Here is a 21755-nt window from a genome sequence, read left to right as displayed (position 1 = left end):
CATTGGGTGTGGTCCAAACTGCTCCCCCAAAATAAGTGAAGCCCCCCCCCAAAAAAAAACAGTGGTTAGGGCCAGGGAGTTAAATGCCATTTTAACAAAAGATGATCATTTGTGTAGAAGTGACTAGAAAAAAAAACAAAATAAGAATCATGGGTAGGTCAATGTATAGAGGAAACTCCTGTAAGGATTATTTTATTAACATTTTCTTATGCAGACTCAAGTTGAGGTTGGGGCCAGTGGTAAGAGCCGTGCCAATGATTAAAGAGGTTTTCTCTTCCTGGTGTGAGGAAGAGAAACCCTTTGACAGATAGAGCTTTGTATTTAGATTTTAGGCAAAAAGAGAGAGGGCAGAGAATTCTTCCAGTGTCCACTCTTTCTCACTAGCCTCAAAATAATTCTTCCACCAAAGTGGCATATGGACAAGGGGCACATTGAGAGCCCCTCCACCCTTTTTGAAGATAGCTTCTTGGCAGCAGTTAGTGAGGAAAACAGCAGTATCATTAGCCACTAAAGACACTAGTCTGTACTGTCAGCCCAGATACAACTTGAATTGTTGAATTAGTAGCTCAACTGCTCTTGTGACTTACTAGACTTCTACCCAAATTTCTCTTCCGTCCTCTTGACTGTCTCTGATCATCCTTCACCTGAGACAAGAAGCAAGGAAGGAAGGATGATAGCAACAGACAAGAAGTGCCACCAATCAAACTGGCATCCAATAAGCCAAGGGTGAGGGCATACAAGTGAAGCAAAGTGAAGGAATCAAAATCAGATTGTCAAGCCAGGTTACAGGGCTAAAGGAGAAGCAAACTGGGCCAGAAGTAAGCAGAGTGGCCTGAATTGTAGGTCCTGTCTGTAGCCAGTAACCAAAACTCCCTTAGGAGTATCTTGATGAACTAAAAGAACTTTACAGAGGTAACTGCAAATAGCACAGTCTTCTTCCTTAAGGAAATAAAAGTCATGTTCGAACCATGCAATAGACTCTCATCACAGTGTTCCTTCCAAGGCCAAAGTTGTGGTACAGTCATAATATACATGATTTTCATACCCAAAGCTACATAAAATAGGTGAACCCATTCTCAGAAGCACTGCTTTTAAAGAACAGAAATAATACAAATTAGTCTATAAAGTCTTATTTCCCAGCATACATCACAATCCTTATACCAATCCTTTATTTTTGTACCTTACACCTATACAGTAGAAAAATATGCCCAGAAAATATAAATCATACCCCTGAAGCATGATGACACCAGACACCAAAATTACATAGCATGATGATGCATAATTATGACACTTTCAAACAGCATTTGAGAGCGTGTCACAAGCAATGAGAAATGTAATTTATTTCTACTGACAGATATTAATTGCTCTGTGTTAGAAAATTTTTGAACCATTACTGATAAGCAAAAATGGTCACATAAAAGCCTCAAAAACAACTGCAAGGGAAGAGGTATAGTTCTAATCATAAAAACTCCCATAGCATAAGGAAAGGCAATTTCTCAAAGAGGACGTCTATTATTGAAATTTGTAAATCTGTTGCCATGACACAGTAGGAAGAAGCTTCCAGCAGGTCTAAAGTGTTATTAATCTCTGATAGCACTGGCTAATTGAAGTTTAGAATCTTGCCCTGTTTCCTTGGCAAATTGTCTTCGTTAATGCAAAACTGGGTGGGTCTAGAGCCTTTAGAAAGGAAGGACACATGCAGGTTAGATTATTTCTTAAAACTCAAACCCCAAATGAATTTCACTTGTATCGGGGGGAACTAACTTGAACTTCATACTATCTGTGCTACCATTACTGTTCATCAAATTTGGACTATTAGATCAAAACCTCTGGCAGTTGGACAACAATGCTAAATCTCACCATTTTCCATAGCTGGGATGGTGAACCCCAGGTCATCACAAATCTCATGGAACCCTGCTGAGTTCCAGAGATCTCAGAGTGAGCTGGTTGTATCCACCATAATTGGCACCTTTCTGCCCATATGTGAACACTAAGTTTTTTCTATTCTCAAAGGCTATCTAAACTTATCTTCCCTGTCCAGAAATGCTTCTAGCTCTCTGGTCTTGGTTACCACTCTGACAACACATGTCTAAATTAAATTCCACATCCTAGAGTGAGTCCCTATTTCTGTCAAGAATATAACTGATCTCGGGGAAAGGGCAGCTCAGATAGAGAAGGGAGCACCAAATAAAGGGTGTTTGGAGGATCCTCGCAGGAGGGGAGATGCATGTCAAAAGTAGACTATGGACTGAACATGTTTGCCACTCAATGCCTCTTTTGCAGACCACAACACCCAAAAGGAGAGAGAGAACAAAAGGGATTGCCCTGCCACAGAGGCAGGGTGGGATGGGGGGGATGGGGGTTGGAGGGATATTATCCATGGTGGTGAAAAATGGGCACTGGTGCAGGGATGGGTATTTGATCATTGTATAATCGAAACCCAAGCACAAAAAATTGTAAATCTACAACTGTACCTCATGGTGTTTCACTAATAATAAAAAAAAATAGAAAAAAAAGAATACAACTGATCTCTTCAAACCACTTCACTGGATAGCTTATCATTAAGTCTAAGTCTATATTATCCCTCTCCTAAGACTCTGTTTCCAACTCACCATGTTACTACCATCTCAAGTAACCTCAGTTCTCCAGGGTTTTTCTGTACTCATTCCAACTCCAATTCCATCTTCCACCTCACCCATTTAGCCATTATTTCTAAAACACTATTTTTTTCACCTCAAAGTACCACGCAGAAATTTATCACCTCCAATTACCTCTGTAGCCTCAGGAGAATGTCTAAATACATTGACCTGGCAAGGAAGTTTCTTTATAAACCAACCCCAGCATCTCTGGTTCAAGCAACTACTATCTGAGCATAATCACATCTGACTGCCGTAATATGTATCTGATAGGGGAGCGTCCATACCCCTCTCCCCAGGCTCTGTTCTCTGCATCCCTCCCATCTGGGCTGTTATGTTATCATTTTGTAAAGAAAAATCTACCTAAGTAAGTCATGAGCTTTCTTAAGTTTTGTGAACTGTTCTAGCATATCAGTCAAGTCCATTTGACTAGCACACATGATTTAAATTTACAGACCTGAGTAGAAAAGTGGTTCAGACTCCCAGACTTTGGGGTCCAGCCTGAGAGGAGCGCAGGTCTGAGAGGTGGAATTGGAGTTTGAAATGGAGGCGATCCTTGGTTCTTAAACCTATGAAGTTTGACTCTCAAACTCATAGTCGGAATTGAACTCTACAGGATATCTAGTGGGTGTCAAAGAGTTGGGAAAATGGTTTCAGGGAAGATACCACAAATTTGGTATCAGGAAGGGGAAAAGACTTCCCTGATGATGTTCGATCTCTTGAGTTGACTACTTCCTACCTAGAGATACTCAACGGTCATCATGAGGTCTACTAATGATGATTTAATGTCAGTAACAAGTTTCTTTCTTAAAAGATGTTTGCAAAATAAGCATAGCCACTGACAATTTAGCTGATGAGTGGATGTTCAGGTTTCAGAAATTCAGAAGAATCTAGAAAATTCTGGATATTTCTAATAAGAGTCCAAAGCTAAAGAGCCCCATCTTTTAAAAAGGAAGAAGAAAGGAGACAGTGGACAAGAAACAAGAGAGTAATTAGCCTGAGTCTGTATGTAAACAGGAGAGGGAAACTAAAAAGGAGCCTTTATAAAATTGGGTGGGGTGGGTATAGGGGAGGGAAGCTATGGAAGGTCCCGACTTAAAGTTATGCTCCAGTATTTAATGTGAAAAATTACAAATATAAATAATATTTAGTGCAAAGTGGCTTTTAAATCCTCCAATAATGGAAAATTCGATACCATGTAGTCAGCACTACACGAAGGACAATTTCACATTATAAATGGAAGAAAATTCATCAACTCAGTTGGTTTTAATAGCCTGCTTTTTTTTTTCTTTAGTGGTATCTTCCTAAGGCTGTTATCTTGGCGGTACAGTAAGCCAATTCAAGGGCGATTTCACCATGTTGGGTTTTATTTTTTTTATTAAATTATAACAAGATTAATTCCTCAGTTTTCCCCCACAAAGAGCCATACATTATACCTACAGCTCTAATATTGATTTCCCAAGTCAAGTAAGCAGTCCTTCTTCTCGCCTATTACTTCTTGAATATGAATAAAAAGTCGGCATGCATGTATGTCTGCTTTACACTAGACATTTTGCCCATCTATGCCAGTGGAGCACATTCGCTTAAAAAGTCTATTTTAATCAAACCAATGCTGATTAAGAAATGTCATCACTCAAATGAAGGCACAACCCTCCAAATAAATAAACCCAATCATAGGATGCATGAGGTTTGGAAAAATTCAGTGATTCACTCTTATAACCTCAGAGGGAGTTAACTCCACACTAGAAATTGAGCTGAATGAAAGACTCGCAAAGATGAATGAGGTCATTATCGGGAGGAAGCGGCCAGTTCTCAGATTTCTCCCCCGGCCAGTGGAGAAGAAGGGTAGGAAAACAGTGTTATGACAGCATAATACGTGGTGAAGTGAAGCTGGGTCCTCCGAGGGAAGTAGAGAGAGGGAACAACTCATGCTGAGGGTGTCGGGATAGATTTCCCAGAAGAGGTGACACCCCAGGGAGTTTTCAAAGAAATAAAATCAATGGGAAGTAGGAAAGAATGTATTCAAGGCACGAGCTAAACCACCTGGGAAGGATCATGCAATCAGGAAACAATAAACACGCCTGCACGTCCAGTGTTTATGGGGTAGGCTGGCGGGGCAGGAAGGGGCAAAGAAAGACCATGAAAGGAATTTCACTCAGAAGCATTTTTTATTTTGTTTTTGTTTGGGGGCCTCATCCAGCAACACTCAGGGCTTACTCCTGACTCCGTACTCAGGGATCTTTCCTTGTGGGCTCAGGGGGACTATAAGGGTTTCCGAAGACTGAACCCAAGTCTGCCACATAGGAGGCAACACCCGACCCTGTGTAGTATCACTTTGGCCCCACATTTTGTTTTTAGAGTCTCCCCTGACAGAGCTGTGAAGGATAGATTGAGCTCAGAGAACCAATCAAGACGGCTGGCTGTGTTTGTTTCTTTGAAAAATACAGAACTGAAGCTGGGATTTGTTGAAAGGGTAAATTCAAGAAAGGTAAATTCAAGAAATCCTAAGATAAATTCAAGAAAGGTAAATTCAAGAAATCCTAAGATAAAATCAATGTACATGGGCCCCAATTTGAATGAGGACAGGATTAATAGACATCTGCGTTACTATGTTCATTGCAGCACTAGCCACCATAGCCAAGACCTAGAACAACCCAGCATCCAATAACAGATGACTGGAGAAAGAAACTACGGAATAGACACATGATGGAATACTATGCAGCTCTAAAAGATGATATGGTGCCATTTTCCTCAAACGTGGATGAATCTGGAGAGTACTGAGCTGAGTAAAGTCAATTAGGAGAGGGACAAATACAGAAAGATCTCTCTCCTCCGTGGGATATAAAGACGCAGAGTAGGGAAATGACAAAAGTCCAGAGCTTAACCTGAGAAGTCGCCTCTGACACAGAGTTCACCAAGTCGGTGATATGTGGGGAAAGGAAGGGTTTGAAGGAGACTTTGAAATGGTGGATAGAAACGTTCATGCGGGGGAGAGGAGAAGGCAGAGGTTGCTAGAATGTTGTATGTATAAAGTCCTTTCATTGCTCACATTGTAAAAATGCAAATCACAGTGACTAAATATATATATAAATATATACACATATATGTTACATGATTGGGTCAGAGAGATAATTCAACAGGTTAGAGCATATGCTTTGCACACAGGAAGCCTGGACCTGATCCCTGGCACCACATATGGTTTCCTGAGCCCCTCCAGGAGTGAGCACCAAGAAACAAGCAGGGTGTAACCCTGAGCCCCATGGGATATGGTCTACAAACTGTCACTGTCACTGTCCTCCCATTGTTCATCAATTCGCTCAAGCAGACCCAGTAACGTCTCCATCGTGAGACCTGGTGTTACTGTGTTTGGCATATCGAATACATCATGGGTAGCTTGCCAGGCTTTGCTATATCAATATTTGAGAAGATAAAAAAAAACCTTTACAAACAAGCAAACAAAATAACACTGTAACATTCAACCAAGAAAAAGCCTATCACTGTCATAAATATATATTATATATATAATTCTCCACTATCATAAATATATATTACAGATACATAATATTCTCATAAACTAATTCCTAAAAACTCCTCCCCCTTCCTCATAGTAAATGGAATTATTAATAACTCCTCTTAATTCAAAATACTTTAGAGATTTAAATGCTGAAATCAGTTCTTTTATTTTTCTTTCAAATTCTCAGAACATTCTCAATTAAAAGTCTTGAACTGCAAAATAAAATCAGACTGAACCTCTCTCTCTCTCTCTCTTTCTCTCTCTCTCTCCCTCTCTCTCTCTCTCCCTCCCCCCACCTCTCTCCTGCTCTCAAACTCTCCTATGTTCTGTGCTTTACCATTGTTCCTATCTCACCTTGACCCAGAAGCACATCAAGTCTCCGGCTCAATTTTAATCTTCATGAGAAGAACCATGATTATTTTTTTTTTCTGAATCCTGTTAAAGGACAGTACTCACCAAGCTGACAATAAAATGGAGTGGTGGAAAAAGGAAATGAATTAGAAGCTAACTGGAATGAAAGAAGCTGAAGATTGTTATGTGGGAGTGGGGTTGGTTTAATCAGAATAAATGGTTTTGTTCGCCCTGTTGACATTTTTGTTCTTCTCCTCCTTCTATCCCTGCCAATCTGATCACCCTATCACCTTTCAATCATTCTTCAAAGTCTTTTTGGCTTTCAGACTCCTGTGGCAACTGAGTCTTGGAAAGAAGAGAGGGAAACAATGAGAAAGGCATCTGCCCAAGATAACAAGAATTAATCGTGAGTGCTCACACTCCCACCCAGTCCTCATCTCCAGATTCCCTGATTCCAAATACTAAAGTTCCTCATCTCTACCTCGGAAACCAGTTCAAACTAATTTGTGTCTCCGTATAAGTAGATATTGCTATTAACCAAAAGGCTCTTTAGGCACTTTCTACTTTATAAAAGTGTTTTCTCATTCATTTTCATTAATGTTCCATTATTATTAAAATGCTAAATAACCATAATCGAGCTTCTAAATTACAACCTGGGGCTAAACCTGGGAATAAAGTCTAAGGAGAATTTGATTATTCTCCCAACTAATTTCTAAAAATTAAACAGAAACCTGACTCACACATGAAGAACTATCTTAAATCCATCTAGCTACTAAAAAAAAAAAAAAAACTTTTTTATTCCTTTTTTCCTCCTATCTGAGGCTCTTCTGAGAACATTTTATAAAACTTTAAAAAAAAATTCCTACGGGGCAAACTCATCCATCTAAATGTTATCAACTACTGGACTAATTAGGTCTGAAATTCTGTTACAGTTAGCAATCCTAACCAAATTGAAAATGTAATAAATCTCAAACACACAAGAATGGAAACTTCCAGAGAAAAACAGAGAAGTTCAAGAAAAAAAAAACAATCATCTGGTTCATAGGTTTTTAGTAACTTTTTGACCTGGTTGGTTATTTTTTTTGTCCCCCAAAATAATGTCAATTCATGCCATTCATTCCAAAATCTGATGGTTTTATTAAAGACATTAATGCCAATGATGGGAAATGATATTATTCTTTAAGAAAACTATTCAGAAAAAATTGTCATTGTTTCCATAAGTTCTTGGTTGATTCTTGGGCTGGTCTGACATGGGACACTCTCTATTCTTTCAATTAGATCTTTTTTTGTAGTTTAACGATGATAATTTTAACCTCTGCTGCAAAAAAAATATAATTCTCATCTATCATTTTCCCATCTCCCACATTAAGTATGGTTTAAATCCATTTTCTTGCTATTACTTTGTGGTATCCACTATTGTACTAAATCAGTCTACCTTTGTGTTTAATCTGACATGCCAATAAGGCTTTTTCTCTTCCAATTTTACCAGTGCTAAGCACACACAAGGTTGGTAGCATTGCACTAAGCACACAATAGAGTGGGGTTTTATGGCTTTCATTTAGTTTTAACTTTATAGAAAATCAAACATAGAATCTCTTAGAAACATTTATGTTGCTGGTCATATAAAGTCTGAGTAAGGCTGCCATCTTAGGAAAAAAGTCTAAACATAAGAGACCAAAGGCTTTCAAACCCATGCTATATACCTTGGGGAAAAAATAAAAACAGTTACCTTAAGTGAACACGCCTGGCTTGCCACAAACTCTCAAACTTTCCTCGATAGTACAGTGGTTAGGGTGCTTGTCTCACCTGTCTTGTAAAATGGGAATAATAACTACCTCTCAGTGTGTCCTCTGTGAAACAAACAGGATTGAAAGTGCTACGTACCACACAAACGTTTCTCTCTTCTGCTTCTTCACATCCTCATTCTCTTCCTTCCTGAGGGCCAAGATTTTCCCTTCTGGTCAGGCTAGGGCTTCTCACTAGTGCATCTTGACCACCTTGGCTTCAACTATTGTCTATCAACTGGTGATACACAACTACATCTGCAAGAAGATTCTTCCCATCACCAGCTGATGCCCTCACAAGCTCCCCTAACTCAGCACATGCAATCTTCCTCTGACCCTGGAAAGTTAATGACAACGTCTGTCTCCCTCGTTACCCAGAACAAAACATTTGAGGTGCCCAAAGATGTTTTCAAATGTTCCCCTAGGATCCCAGGCTCATTCTGTCCCTGACATATTTCTCACCCTGCCTTCTCCTCTCTCTGCCACCATCAGACCCTTGAGTTGCTTATTATCTCTCTCCACACATCTACACACAGCAGTCTTAGGGTAGCCCTACACACAGCAGTCTTAGGGTAGCCCATGACTCCAGGAAATCCAGCCCCCCCCCACACACACACACACCCCATCAGAAACCTGCACAACAATTTAGCATCAGCTCTTTAAAATATAAATAGCTAGATAAAAAGTCTGATTCAGAGCAGGTCACCATCTTCTAGGACCTTGCTAAAGTTTACTGTTGAAATCTTAGAAGTTGCTACTGAGACATTTTGATAATCTAATAATAGCCTATGGCACCTATGGGACCATTCACAGTGGATTCAAGTTTCTGTCCCTGTCATGTAGGGTCTTTGCAAGTCAGTTAACATCTCCAGCCCTCCAAAGTTCTGGAACAATAAAATCAAGATGATAGTATCTACCTGGAAGGGCTCTCCGGGAAACATGAATACATGAAATACATGTAAAGTGCCCTAAAGTGGACACACACAGAGTGCTATTACTCGAATTACCCTCTCCATCATCTCCTTCAATAGCTTCCCACATTGTTAGTTTCAACCATATGAATCTACCGGACTTCCTTCTGGTCAGGCTAGGGCTTCTCACTAGTGCATCTTGACCACCTTGGCTTCAACTATTGTCTACCAACTGGTGATACACATGCCATGAAATTCCAAACATCCACTTCCCCCTTCCCAGGAATTTGTCTCTGAATACACTCCATTCGTCTTTCAAGACCTAGCACAGTCACCACTTCCGTAGCTGCACACTCCGCAATGAAACCGGGGGTCTCTCTTCCTTATGAAAGAAAGGCTCACTTCCCCATGACACTTCCTTGCCCTGTGGCATTTTAGATAGACCAATGCCAGACAGGAAATCCTGTGCTGTCCGTTTCACATTCCCAGGGCTTGCCATGATGCTTGATACACATATGGAATATTCTTTGGTTTTATTTGGGGGGGGAGAGGGGGGAGGGTGGAAGTGGGTCACACTTGGCCATATCCAGGGCTTCCTCCTGACTTCTCACTCAGGGGTTCACTCCTATGGTGCCTGGGAGACCATATGCCATGCCAGGGAATCCAACTTGGATCAGCTGCATGCAAGCAAGAACTTTTTTTTTTTTAGGTACAGTTGTAGATTTACAATTTTTTGTGCTTGGGTTTCGATTATACAATGATCAGATACCCTTCCCTCCACCAGTGCCCATTTTCCACCACCATGGATAATATCCCCCCACCCCCATTCCCCCATCACCCCTGCCTCTGTGGCAGGGCAATCCCCTGTGTTCTCTCTCTCCTTTTGGGTGTTGTGGTCTGCAAAAGAGGCATTGAGTGGCAAACATGTTCAGGCCATAGTCTACTTTCGACATGCATCTCCCCTCCTGGGAGGATCCTCCAAACACCCTTTATTTGGTGCTCCCTTCTCTATCTGAGCTGCCCTTTCCCCTAGAATGCCCGGCTGGCCTCTAAGCTATGGAGTAATCCTCCTGGTGCTGATCTCAGCTATTCTTGGGTATTAATCTCATATTTTGTTACTTTATATCCCCCAGATGATTGCAATCTTTCTATGTCTATCCCTCTCTTTCTGACTCATTTCGCTTAGCATGATACTTTCCATGTTGTACCACTTGTACATAAATTTCATGACTTCATCTTTTCTAACAGCTACATAGTATTCCATTGTGTAGATGTACCAAAGTTTCTTTAACCAGTCATCTGTTCTTGGGCATTCAGGTTTCTTCCAGTTTCTGGCTATTGTAAAGAGTGCTGCAATGAACAAACAAGTGCAGATGTCACTTCAACTATACATTTTTGCCTCTCTGGGATATATTCCCAGGAGTGGTATTGCTGGGTCAAATGGGAGCTCAATTTCTAATTTTTTGAGAATCGTCCATACTGTTTTCCAGAAGGGCTGAACCAGTCCACATTCCCACCAACAGTGAAGGAGTGTCCCTTTCTCGCCGCATCCGCGCCAGCATCAGTTGCTTTTGTTCTTTTGAATGTGGGCCAGTCTCTGAGGTGTGAGATGGTATCTCATTGTGGTTTTGATCTGCATCTCCCTGATGATTAATGATGTAGAGCATTTTCTCATGTGCTTTTTTGCCATTCGGATTTCTTCTTTGAGAAAGTTTCTGTTCATTTCATTGCCCCATTTTTGGATGGGGTGTTTTCTTCTTGTGGAGTTTAACCAGTATTTTGTATATCCTGGATATCAACCCCTTGTCAGATGTGTATTCAGCGAATATCCTTTCCCATTCTGTAGACTGTCTTTGTATTTTGGTCACTGTTTCTTTGGAGGTGCAGAAGCTTCTTAGTTTAAGAGAGTCCCATTTATCTATCTCTGCTTTCACTTGCTCGGCCAGTGGCGTGGCATCTTTGAAGATACCATTAGCTTCAATGTCATGGAGGGTTTTGCCAACTTTGTCTTCAATGTACCTTATGGTTTCTGGTCTGATGTTGAGGTCTTTAATCCATTTTGATCTTACTTTTGTACATGGTGTTAGGCAGAGTTCTGAGCCCATTTTTTTGCATGTAGGCAAAGCAAGAACTTTAACCCCTGTTCATCTATCTGGCCCTATTTGGAAATTTTACTATAGGTTCAGTTTTATTGAACACTCCAGTGGCAAGCAGAGGATATAGTTCATCAAAGAGCAGAACGATATCATATTTTCCTTTACAACATAACAGCTGTAGATCTTGGGGTAAGATCGAACTGTTTTTGCTTTTTTGTTTTCTCAGCCGTAACATGGCGAATATGGAGAGTATGTGGCTCTTGTGAGATTAGTGTGACAGTTCCTGTGACATCCTTGGAGGACATCTTACGTAGAACAGACAGAAGGCAAGTTTCTAACCTCTGCTAAGAGCAGGACCCCACCCAGAAAGGCGATAGTTCAGGGTGTAGAAACTTGTAGACGCAAATGGAATGGAAACAGACGTGACAAAGGATGAGACACGCCATGGGAAATTTTGAACACCAGGATGAGCAAGAGTGATGGGTATGGATGTCAGAGCCCCACGTGAAACACTCCAAGAAAGAAGGGGGTCCTGCTGATGGCCATGGCCCCTTTAAAGTCAAACCTGTGGAAGGTTTGTGGAGATGCAGCATAAGGAGCAAAGTCCTGGATTTCTTTTCCCCAGCCCACCCAAACGTGGGCAGCTAGGGGAAGAGTCATCGGGGCCTCCCCCTGGCCGCCCCTGGAGATTTTATACAGTGAGGGGTTGGGTGTTGGAATATTATATGACTGAAACACAATCATGTGTAACTGCATCTCAGTGTGATTCAATTTAAAAAATAAATTTAACTTTTGAAAAATAATGAAAAAAATAAAAGCATAGAGGGTGCCTACTCAGTAGACAGGTCTTCAGAGTTAAGGGAAGGGTGAGGTAGGAAGAGTGTTGCCCACCTGGACCCCAGATCCATCATCTTGTTCACTGCTATACTTCCTACTCTACTCCTGGGAATGTCCATTAAATCCCTTTTTAGAATCGAAGTGAGGCAGGGGACACACCCAGAGAATAAATAGTGGCTGATCTCCCACCAACCCCCCTCAGGGTCTGGCCCCATGACTTTTAAAAGCCTGCTGTCAACTTCCTGTTCTCCAACATTCATACGCAGGATTTTTCATCACCATCTGCCCACAGTACTGCGAACTCATAGCTTGTTTACTGACTGACCCAGGGACCAGTGGACCTTCACCCCAAATTGCTTAGGGTCCAGAATGAAACTTTCTGGAGGTGAGCTCTGCACAATCACCACTTACACATACTCCAGCAGGTTCTACCATTCGCTCCCTATTGAGTCACTGACCAACATTCTACCTCTCTGGTGCTTTCATTTCCTTATCTGTAAAATGGGGCTAATAGCATTAAATATGTCACCCTGACACCGGGCTTCTTCTTACTCAGTTCCGTCCCTGGAACACAGTAAGCACCCATAAAATGTTAGCTGATTAATGTTAACTATTGATCTGTTCAGAATCCCCCCCCGCCCCATACACACACCCCCACCCCCACACACACACAAATACATCATAGTAATTTTCATCAAATTCCCAAAGTCTTAGAATCTTCAAGGAAGTAATCACTGGAGTACCCCTACTACTTCTCAAATTATGCTGCAGAGAACAATACTTGCACCAGATGTTCTTCAGTATCACTGTCACTGTCACTGTCCTCCCGTTGTTCATTGATTTGCTCGAGCGGGCCCAGTAACGTCTCCATCGTGAGACTTGTTGTTACTGTGTTTGGCATATCGAATACATCACAGGTAGCTTGCCAGGCTCTGCTGTGTGGGCGAGATACTCTCAGTATCTTGCCAGGCTCTCCAAGAGGGGCGGAGGAATCGAACTCGGGTCGGCCATGTTGGCTGCGTGCAAGGCAAACGCCCTACCACCCTACCCTGTGCTATCGCTCCAGTCCTTCAGTATCATGGGTCCAAAAATCAAGAACAACAATAAAACATCGAATATATTCATGGAAGACTAGGGCATCCCAGGGCAATGTCCCACAAGTACATCAGCTAGGGAATTTTCCTCCCCCCCCCCCCCACCCGGCACCCATAGGATATCCCCTGAGCCTCCCAGGTATGATCCCTGAGTGCAGAGCCAGGAGTAAGCCCTGCCAGGTGGTGTCCCCCCCAAAAAAAAGAAAAAAGAAATCCTGAAAGTTTGAAGCAAAAAGAAAGAAAGAAAGAAAGAAAGAAAGAAAGAAAGAAAGAAAGAAAGAAGAAAGAAGGAAGCAAGGAAGGAAGGAAGGAAGGAAGGAAAGAAAGAAAGAAAGAAAGAAAGAAAGAAAGAAAGAAAGAAAGAAAGAGGCATCACTCTTCATATAATCCCAGATTCTCCAAGGTATCTTTGGATTGGCAACACTCATGACAGGAAAGAGCACAGAAAATGACTCTCCACAGAAACACCCTAGAAATGGCCGGGGTGGGGGGGAAGGCGGAGTGATAGCACAGTGGGGAGGGTGTTTGCCTTGCACGCAGACAGCCTGGGTTCAATCCCTGGTATCACACATGGTCCCCCAAGCACCACCAGGAGTAATTCCTGAGTGCAAGCCTGGAGTAACTAACCCCTGAACATCACTGGGTGTAACCCCCCCCCAAAAAAAAACAAAAAATAAATTAGGAAGGAAGGAAGGAAGAAGAAAGACAGAAAGAAAGAAAGAAAGAAAGAAAGAAAGAAAGAAAAGAAAGAGAGACACGGCCATCAGTTTCCTGGGCCAGAGCAACCCTATAGTCGCACCCAGAAGCTATGTGCCCCAGAAGGGCTGCAAAGCACTGCAGGGAGCAGAGCTCAGGATGGCTCTTGGTGATGGAACTGGGGCGAAGCAAGCACCCTCCATAAAATCACTGCACTTGGGGTCAGCACCCTAACAGGAAGCAAAATAAGGCCTAGCAGAGAGCCAGACACAAGAGGTACAAAGAGAATGGAAAGAGGTGGGGATAAGGGCTTGGGGGCTGGGCAGGGGGGATGGTGCTTGCTGGGGAGGGTGGTCCAGGGGGGGCTATCAGGTTTGCCGACCTGCCAATGAAAAGTGACTCTTATTGGGGCTGGAGCAATAGCACAGCAGGTAAGGTGTTTGCCTTGCACACAGCCGACCCGGGTTCGATTCCCAGCATCCTATATGGTCCCCCGAGCACCGCCAGGAGTAATTCCTGAGTGCATGAACCAGGAATAAGCCCTGTGCATCACCGGATGTGACCCAAAAAGAAAAAAAAAAACAAAAAGTGGCTCTTATTATGGCATGTTTAAGGGAAGATAATCTTGGCCCATTTCACGGAAACCGTGAGGCATTATCATCTGATTGTATAAAATCAGAATAAATGAGCGAGCTTGCAACCTACCAGGGATCTGTTCTCTGTATCCGCACCGGGATAGGCAACCGAGGGGCATGCGCAATAAGGATTCTATCTTATTTTGCAAACAACGAGGGTGGCTGAGAAGGATAAAAAAAAAATGGACTTTACATACCAAATGGGTTGGAGCAATAGCACAGCGGGTAGGACGTTTGCCTTGCATGTGGCCGAACAGGGTTCAATTCCTCCATCCCTCTCGGAGAGCCCAGCAAGCTACCGAGAATATCCCGCCTGCACAGCAGAGCCTGGCAAGATCCCCATGGCGTATTCGATATGCCAAACACAGTAACAACAACTCTCACAATGGAGACGTTCCTGGTGCCCGCTCGAGCAAATGGATGAACAACAGGCGGACAGTGCTACAGTGCGACATACCAAATGGGCCAGATTGTACAGATGAGTCAGCCCCAGCACTGGCCGTGAGCGGGAAGTGGGTCTTAGAGTAACTTAGAGTAACAAGCCAGAATAAGGATTCAGGGATCTGTGGCAGGGCCCAAACATTAAACTGAAGGGGTGCTGGGTTCAAAGTCCAGCAGTCAAAAAAAAAATTGAGTTTTTTTTTGGGGGGGGGAGCAGGTGGGAATCTGTATTTCCCCATCCGAGAAGAGGGTAGGTGACCACAGGCTCTGGACAAAGCACAAAACTGACCCTGAGCTTATTGATCAAAGCCAATACCCAACCTGGTGTTCACCCTCTGCGAGCCCGAACTCTCCTCTCACTCGCTCCCAGGGCGTACCGCCCCACTAGTGGCGTGATGCGTGAAGCACTTTGGAAAACTTTTCTCTCCCCAGGTGCCTGAGTCCTGGGCAGCATCCCGCGTTCCCGGCCCCATGTCTCCTGAAAGGATGGACTGTGGGGAGGTTCGGTCATGCGGCATGTGTGGCACGATGCAGCAGGTTGAGTGCGGGTTGTCGCTATTAAGAGGTCCAGAGCCTCACTGCTCCAGGACAGACAGAAGGCCAGGTGAGTCCAGACAGACACAAAGCTTTCCCGACACCGCAGCTGTCCAGGGTGGACAGCCCGGGTATCTTGAGAAAAATCGTGGGTCATGGCTGGGACTAACCCAGAAACTGCATCAAGAAGAAAGCCAAGGAGCTTTCAGGTAGGGCGTTTGCCTTGCACACGGCCAACCTGGGTTCGTTCCCCAGCATCCCATATAGTTCCCTGAGCACCGCCAGGAGTAATTCCTGAGTGCAGAGCCAGGAGTAACCCCTGTGCATCACGGGGTGTGACCCCAAAAAGCAAAAAGAAAGAAAGAAAGGAAGGAAGGAAGGAAGGAAGGAAGGAAGGAAGGAAGGAAGGAAAGAAAGAAAGAAAGAAAGAAAGAAAGAAAGAAAGAAAGAAAGAAAGAAAGAAAGAGAAAGAAAAGAGAAAGAAGAAAGCCAAGTTCCCCTTCCGGCCACACATACAGGAAATCAGATCCATCAAAACAAAAACACCAAGTCTTGTGTTTGCTTATATTTTAATCCTCTGCCTTTAGAAAATATGATGATTATCAAGACCACAGCAATTCCAATTCCACTGCTCCCTCGGCCATTAAAAAAAATAGATAGAGGGGCTGGAGAGATAGCACAGCAGGTAGGGCGTTTGCCTTGCACACGGCCAACCAGGGTTCGATTCCCAGCATCCCATATGGTCTCCCGAGCACCACCAGGAGTAATTCCTGAGTGCAGAGCCAGGAGTAACCCCTGCATTGCTGGGTGTGACCCAAAAAGAAAAAAATAGATGATAGATAGATAGATAGATAGATGTAAAGAGCCCTAAACTCACTCTTTCCTGTGTTCCAAAGATTTTTTAAAACGCTAATTTTTTTTCACCTAATGATATTTCAAGACATCAATGAATATAATCCACCCCATAAACGCTACTAGGAAACAATCCTCATTACGGTTTTGGAGACTGTAGCTAGTTAGAGGATTCTGAAACATCTCAAGCAGGGGAACTCAAGTGGAAAGGGGAACTGCAAACAGAGACTGACCAGTTAAGCTGGTATTTAAATGCAGCACTAAAAATGCATTTCACACCCAACTTCATCAATCACCAAGCAATCTTGGTTTGCATCTTGGCTACCAAAAGAAAATGGGATTTGTTTCCCTGAAGAAATATGTCAGCGCTCTGCTTGAATTATTAAGTTTTACTATTACAGAGAGAAACAGTCTTAAAGGTGGGGGTGGGGGGCGGACGTGGAGAAAGATAGAAAAAGAAATAAAATTAGAGCCAGGTTGCCATCTACAGATTGTTATTAGCACTGCTAATTTCTGCAGATAACAGAACCCCAGGAAGTATCTGCATATCTACAGTAAAAAAGGGACAAAATAATGTGACTCAATATTCATTCTCAAAAAAAAAAGCAAGTTAGATTAAAATTTTATTTTTTTCTAATTAAGATGAGCACAGTATAGGTAAAAGTAGCTGGGTCAAAAAAAATTACACACTCTAATACCTACTAGGAAATCTTCAGAGATACTCATCCAAATTATAACAATTAACCCTTTCAAGTAAAATCAAGTAGATCACTTAATTGCAAATTTAAAATCTATAAAAGAAACTATGTGGATGTCAACGCTAAAACCAATTTTCATATCTTTCATTTTCCTTCTAGTCCTTATTCCTCTCACCTTTCTAAAGAAGATGAAAGAAATAAGGACTAGAGTAAAAACATAAAGAGTAGGGGCTGGAGCAATAGCACAGTGGGTAGGGCATTTGCCTTTGCACACGGCCGACCCAGGTTCGATTCCCAGCATCCCATATGGTCCCCTGAGCACTGCCAGGAGTAATTCCTGAGTGCAGAGCCAGGAGTAACCCCTGTGCATCACTGGGTATGACGAAAAACGGGAGAAGAAAAAGAGTAAAAGAGTAAAATCCCCCTTGAGTCAGAAGAATACAAAGGCACCCCTTTCCTCTAATTACTGTAATAGAAGATATGAAAACAAAAAAAAAAGAAAAAAGAGCATCCATAACAGTAAATGACTAAAAGAAGGCTGAAGTTAAGAATATAAACAAGGAAAGAAGGTTACTTTTGACAACATAACCTAGAAAATTTCTATAGCAGGAAATATCAGCAGAGATTTGTCACCCAAAAATTAGTCCAGGTTTCAACAGCATAGACGTAAAGTAACATCCTTAAACTTTATCAATGATGATTTAAACTTTCTTTTTGAACAGTAACATTTTTTTTTTCATTTTTTTCTAGAGGGGAAAAAAATGTTTGGGGAAGCCAACATTTATTTTTCAAAATTATACCTTTTCTCAATCAAAATGAAAAGATATAAAATGCTTTGTTAACTATTTTATCTGCTTTGACATCAGGAGTGATACTTGGCTCTTATTGGGGATGGAGGGTGGGGATGGAAATTAGCCCCTAAAGTTTCATGTAACAGTAAGATCTAGCAATTTTAAAAAAAAGCATTCACCTACATATGACAAAAGTACACTGAAAATATATATACACCTAAAATGGGAAAATACTGCAAACAACTTCAACTTCAGCATTCTCTAAAGACAGAATGCTGTTGGCGTAGAGAAAGCCACGAATGGATGGTTCCTACCTTTTTCCTTAGTGCCTTTAAAATAAGACTTCTTTCCATGTTCAATGTGCTTTCTCTGTTTTCATGCCAACCAATATAAATATTGTTGAAAACTATTTGGGATTCCTTACACAAACAAAAATAAAAGCAAAAATCCTGACAACTTAGCTGATTAGTAGGGGGAGAGGGTGGCTAAGATAAAGGGGAGACCAGTATGACAATGACAGTTGGAAAATGAACACTCTGGACAAGAACTGAATTCTAAAAGGAGGTAGAGGGGTAGATATGATAACCTCTCAGTACTGTACCTCAAACATTAAACATTAATGACGAAAATGAGAGAGAGACAGAGAGACAGAGAAAGTATCTCCCATAGAGGCAAACTGGGGGTGAGAGGTGGAAGGAGGGAAATTAGAGACATTGGTGGTGAGAAATGTACACTGCCCCCCCCAAATAAATAAATAAAAAATAACGAAAAATTGTAAGACCAACAAGAAGTGTTTTTATCAGAAAACAAGAGTCTTTGCAGCACCTCTGGTTACTAACAGAACTGCATCCAGAAAACAGCATCATCTTTTCTACGTGGTAAGTCTCCCCCAAACACTCTTCTCTGAGGTCCCCGTGTGAGAAACAAGGACATCTCTTTGAGATCAAAACTTGCACAGAGCCCTACGACCAGGAGAAGACAACAAACTCACCACTGTTTGGAGCCGCTTGAGCTGACTTCTTCAACTTCACATTCTGTTTCCCTTTCGTGGCTTTCGCTACGCCAACATCTTCTTTCTTCCCTTTCCTCTTGGGGGGCTGAGGTGTGGGGTTTTCGACGGATCCAATGGTTGACTTTGACTGGCGATCGTTTCCCTACAAGGACGAAGACAAGACTCTGACTAGCACCGAATGAGCCCACTCTGGTTTCCACGCATGCGACATCTTCCCTGGTGGTAAGCCAGAGACGGGAGGCGAGCCTGGTGCTAACTCTACTTTCAATCCTGTTAAGACCTAACTTAACTCTGTACTGCAAACCATAATGCCCAAAAGTAGAGAGAGAGAAAGAGAGAGCGATAGAGAGAGAGAGAGAAGGAAAGTGCCTGCCACAGAGGCAGGGGCGGGATGGGGGTGGCAGGAAGGAAAATGAAGACATTGGTGGTGGGAAATGTGCACTGGTGGAGGGATGGGTACTTGATCATTGCATGACTGAAACTCAATTGTGAAAGCTTTGTAGCTGTATCTCACGGTGATTCAATAAAAAAAAAATCTTTTTTTAAAGACCTAACCTGGGGCTGGAGTGGTAGCACAGTGGGTAGGGCATTTGCCTTGCACACGGCAGACCCAGATTTGATTCCCAGTATCCCATATGGTCCCCCGAGCAACTGCCAGTAGTAATTCCTGAGTGCAGAGCCAGGAGTAACCCCTGTGCATCACCGGGTGTGACCCAAAGAAAAAAAATAAATAAAAGACCTAACCTAACTCTTCTTAGCAACAGTAGAAGCATCAAGCTGAGGGCATGAGACAAAATTATTAGCTGACACCAGCTGAATAGCACTAACCAGGCATTCTATGATGTTATATCAACTGAATTCTCATTAACCAGCGTTATGGGTCCCATCATCATTCCTTGGTGTGAATAAAGAGATAAAGGTGAGAGAGTCGCTCTCTGGAAAGAAAGATGGCGGCCGCACGGGAGCCTTGTGGACAGCAGGTTTGAGCCTCGGGGGAGGGGGGGCGGCAGGGACCTCATGGGAAGGGGGGCGTAATGGGCCGTCCTTCACGCTCAACCGAGGTCGCCAGCTGCCCCCCACGAGCAGCTCTCCGGCACGGCCACGGCCCCGGAGGCACAAGGACTTAGCACAGAGAGCCACCCGCTTGGAGCAGAAAAGCAAATGGACTATGTGTTAAACCGCGCCAGCATGCCTGCCCGGAGGGGAAAGGGTGTTGACCCGCTCGCCCACTCCTCTCTGGAAAGAAAGATGGCTGCCGCACGGGAGCCTTGTGGACAGCAGGTTTGAGCCGCGGGTGGGGGCGGCAGGGACCTCATGGGAAGGGGGGCGTAATGGGCCGTCCTTCACGCCCGACCGAGGTCGCCAGCTGCCCCCCGAGCGGCTCTCCGGCACGGCCACGACTCCAGAGCACAGAAACCAATCTCTTAACTATCTAACTTTTAATAGAAATTCTTCCAGGGTTAATAAGTAAAATAGCAGAAATCCAAAACCGCGCGGCCGCTATCGTGGCCATGCGACATCGTTTTATTCTTAAACCAAGTTGTAGAAAGCAAATCATTTCACAATGCTGTTTCAGCATGTCTGATTGTGGGGGAGGGGGGTCGTAAACTCTAAACAATAATTGTGCATCTTCTATCGAAACAATGTATCGAGTCAAAGTAGATAGAGTATTAACTAGAACTCATCTGCCTCACAGGAATTGGGAGGGGTGGGAGGTGGGGTTCTATTGGGGTTCGCGGTTAAAAATAAGTATTGGTAAAGGGAAATGTGTTTGATATTTACGTGACTGAGACCTAAACCCAAAAGCTCTGTAACTTTTCCCACAGTGATTCAATAAAGAAATAAATTAATAAAAAAAAAAAAAGATGAGAGAGTCACAGAGCCAGCAAGGAAGCCAGCTTACGCCCACTCCCTTAGCCATCCTCTCTCTCTCTCCCGCCCTTCCCAAACCATCAGCTATTAGACATGGGACAGTGGAAGCCTTGGTGTCACTTCATCTAGAAACATTCATTTCTTCATGAGTTGTCACTGTGAATATAGACATATCAACATGCAAGCGGAAAATGTGCTTGGACAGTTTTCTCTGATGGTAACTTACCTGTGGATGACTGCTGAGGTGTTCATGAACAGCAAAACCAGAGCAACACATAGGCCCGAAAAAAAACCCACACCTGCCTCTACTGCTGGATTCTGCTCACCCCCGTTCCTGCAGGTGGCCCCGGGAGCCTTTCGCTAGGGGACACCCCCAGTCCCCACGGATCTCTGGAAATGAAGATCTTGCATCCAAAGCATGAAGGAGCAGCTGCGTTTAAGTGGCTTCTGTCACAGGTACAGGGGTACATGGGTACATGGGTACACAGACCAGCAGGCCACGTAACAGCGCCCCCAGCAGCAGACACCATCAGAACCCCAGGAAAGGCTGGGATGCTACTCAGCCACTGATGCTCACTTGTCCACTGAACAGAGAATTCCCTCTTAAGCAGGAAACCCTGACTCAGATGCTCAGAGGCTGACCTCACCTGAGTTCATAAGGTGTGAAGCTGCATGTAGGAGGAAGGATGCACATTTCAGAGAGCTAAAGTGCCCGGCTTATCAAATATTGTGAACTACTTTATAAAATAAATAAATAGATCTCCAAGCCTTGCACGGTTTGGGACTGGACCTGCCAGTAGCTGGACAGTTACACCCACCAACTGCCGTGTGACCCCAACAACGGCCAGGATCCAGAGATTATCACACTCAGCTCCCGGGAGAGAACAAGGCAGAATCTCCTACCCTGTGCCTGACTGTCCTCACCAGGGCCCAACAGCTGAAGACCTCCGGGCCCCAGCCAAGGCCATGCTGGGACCACTCTCCACACACTTGGATGAGCC

General features: G+C 43.3%; 1 protein-coding gene across 1 annotated transcript in view; it reads right to left on the bottom strand.

Moving 5' to 3' along the window:
* Positions 1–21755, bottom strand: part of DCDC2 (doublecortin domain containing 2) — a 161814-nt gene that overhangs the window by 66364 nt on the left and 73695 nt on the right. The window contains exon 8 of the mRNA XM_056132393.1: positions 18862–19024. Within this exon, the coding sequence (XP_055988368.1) occupies positions 18862–19024 (163 nt within the window). The remainder of the gene's footprint in view (positions 1–18861; positions 19025–21755) is intronic.

Source organism: Sorex fumeus, unplaced genomic scaffold (assembly GCF_029834395.1).
Source record: "Sorex fumeus unplaced genomic scaffold, SorFum_2.1 ptg000094l, whole genome shotgun sequence".
Taxonomy (NCBI): Eukaryota; Metazoa; Chordata; class Mammalia; order Eulipotyphla; family Soricidae; genus Sorex; species Sorex fumeus.
Note: the sequence above shows the minus strand (reverse complement) of the source record. Positions and strands in the feature narration are given on the sequence as shown.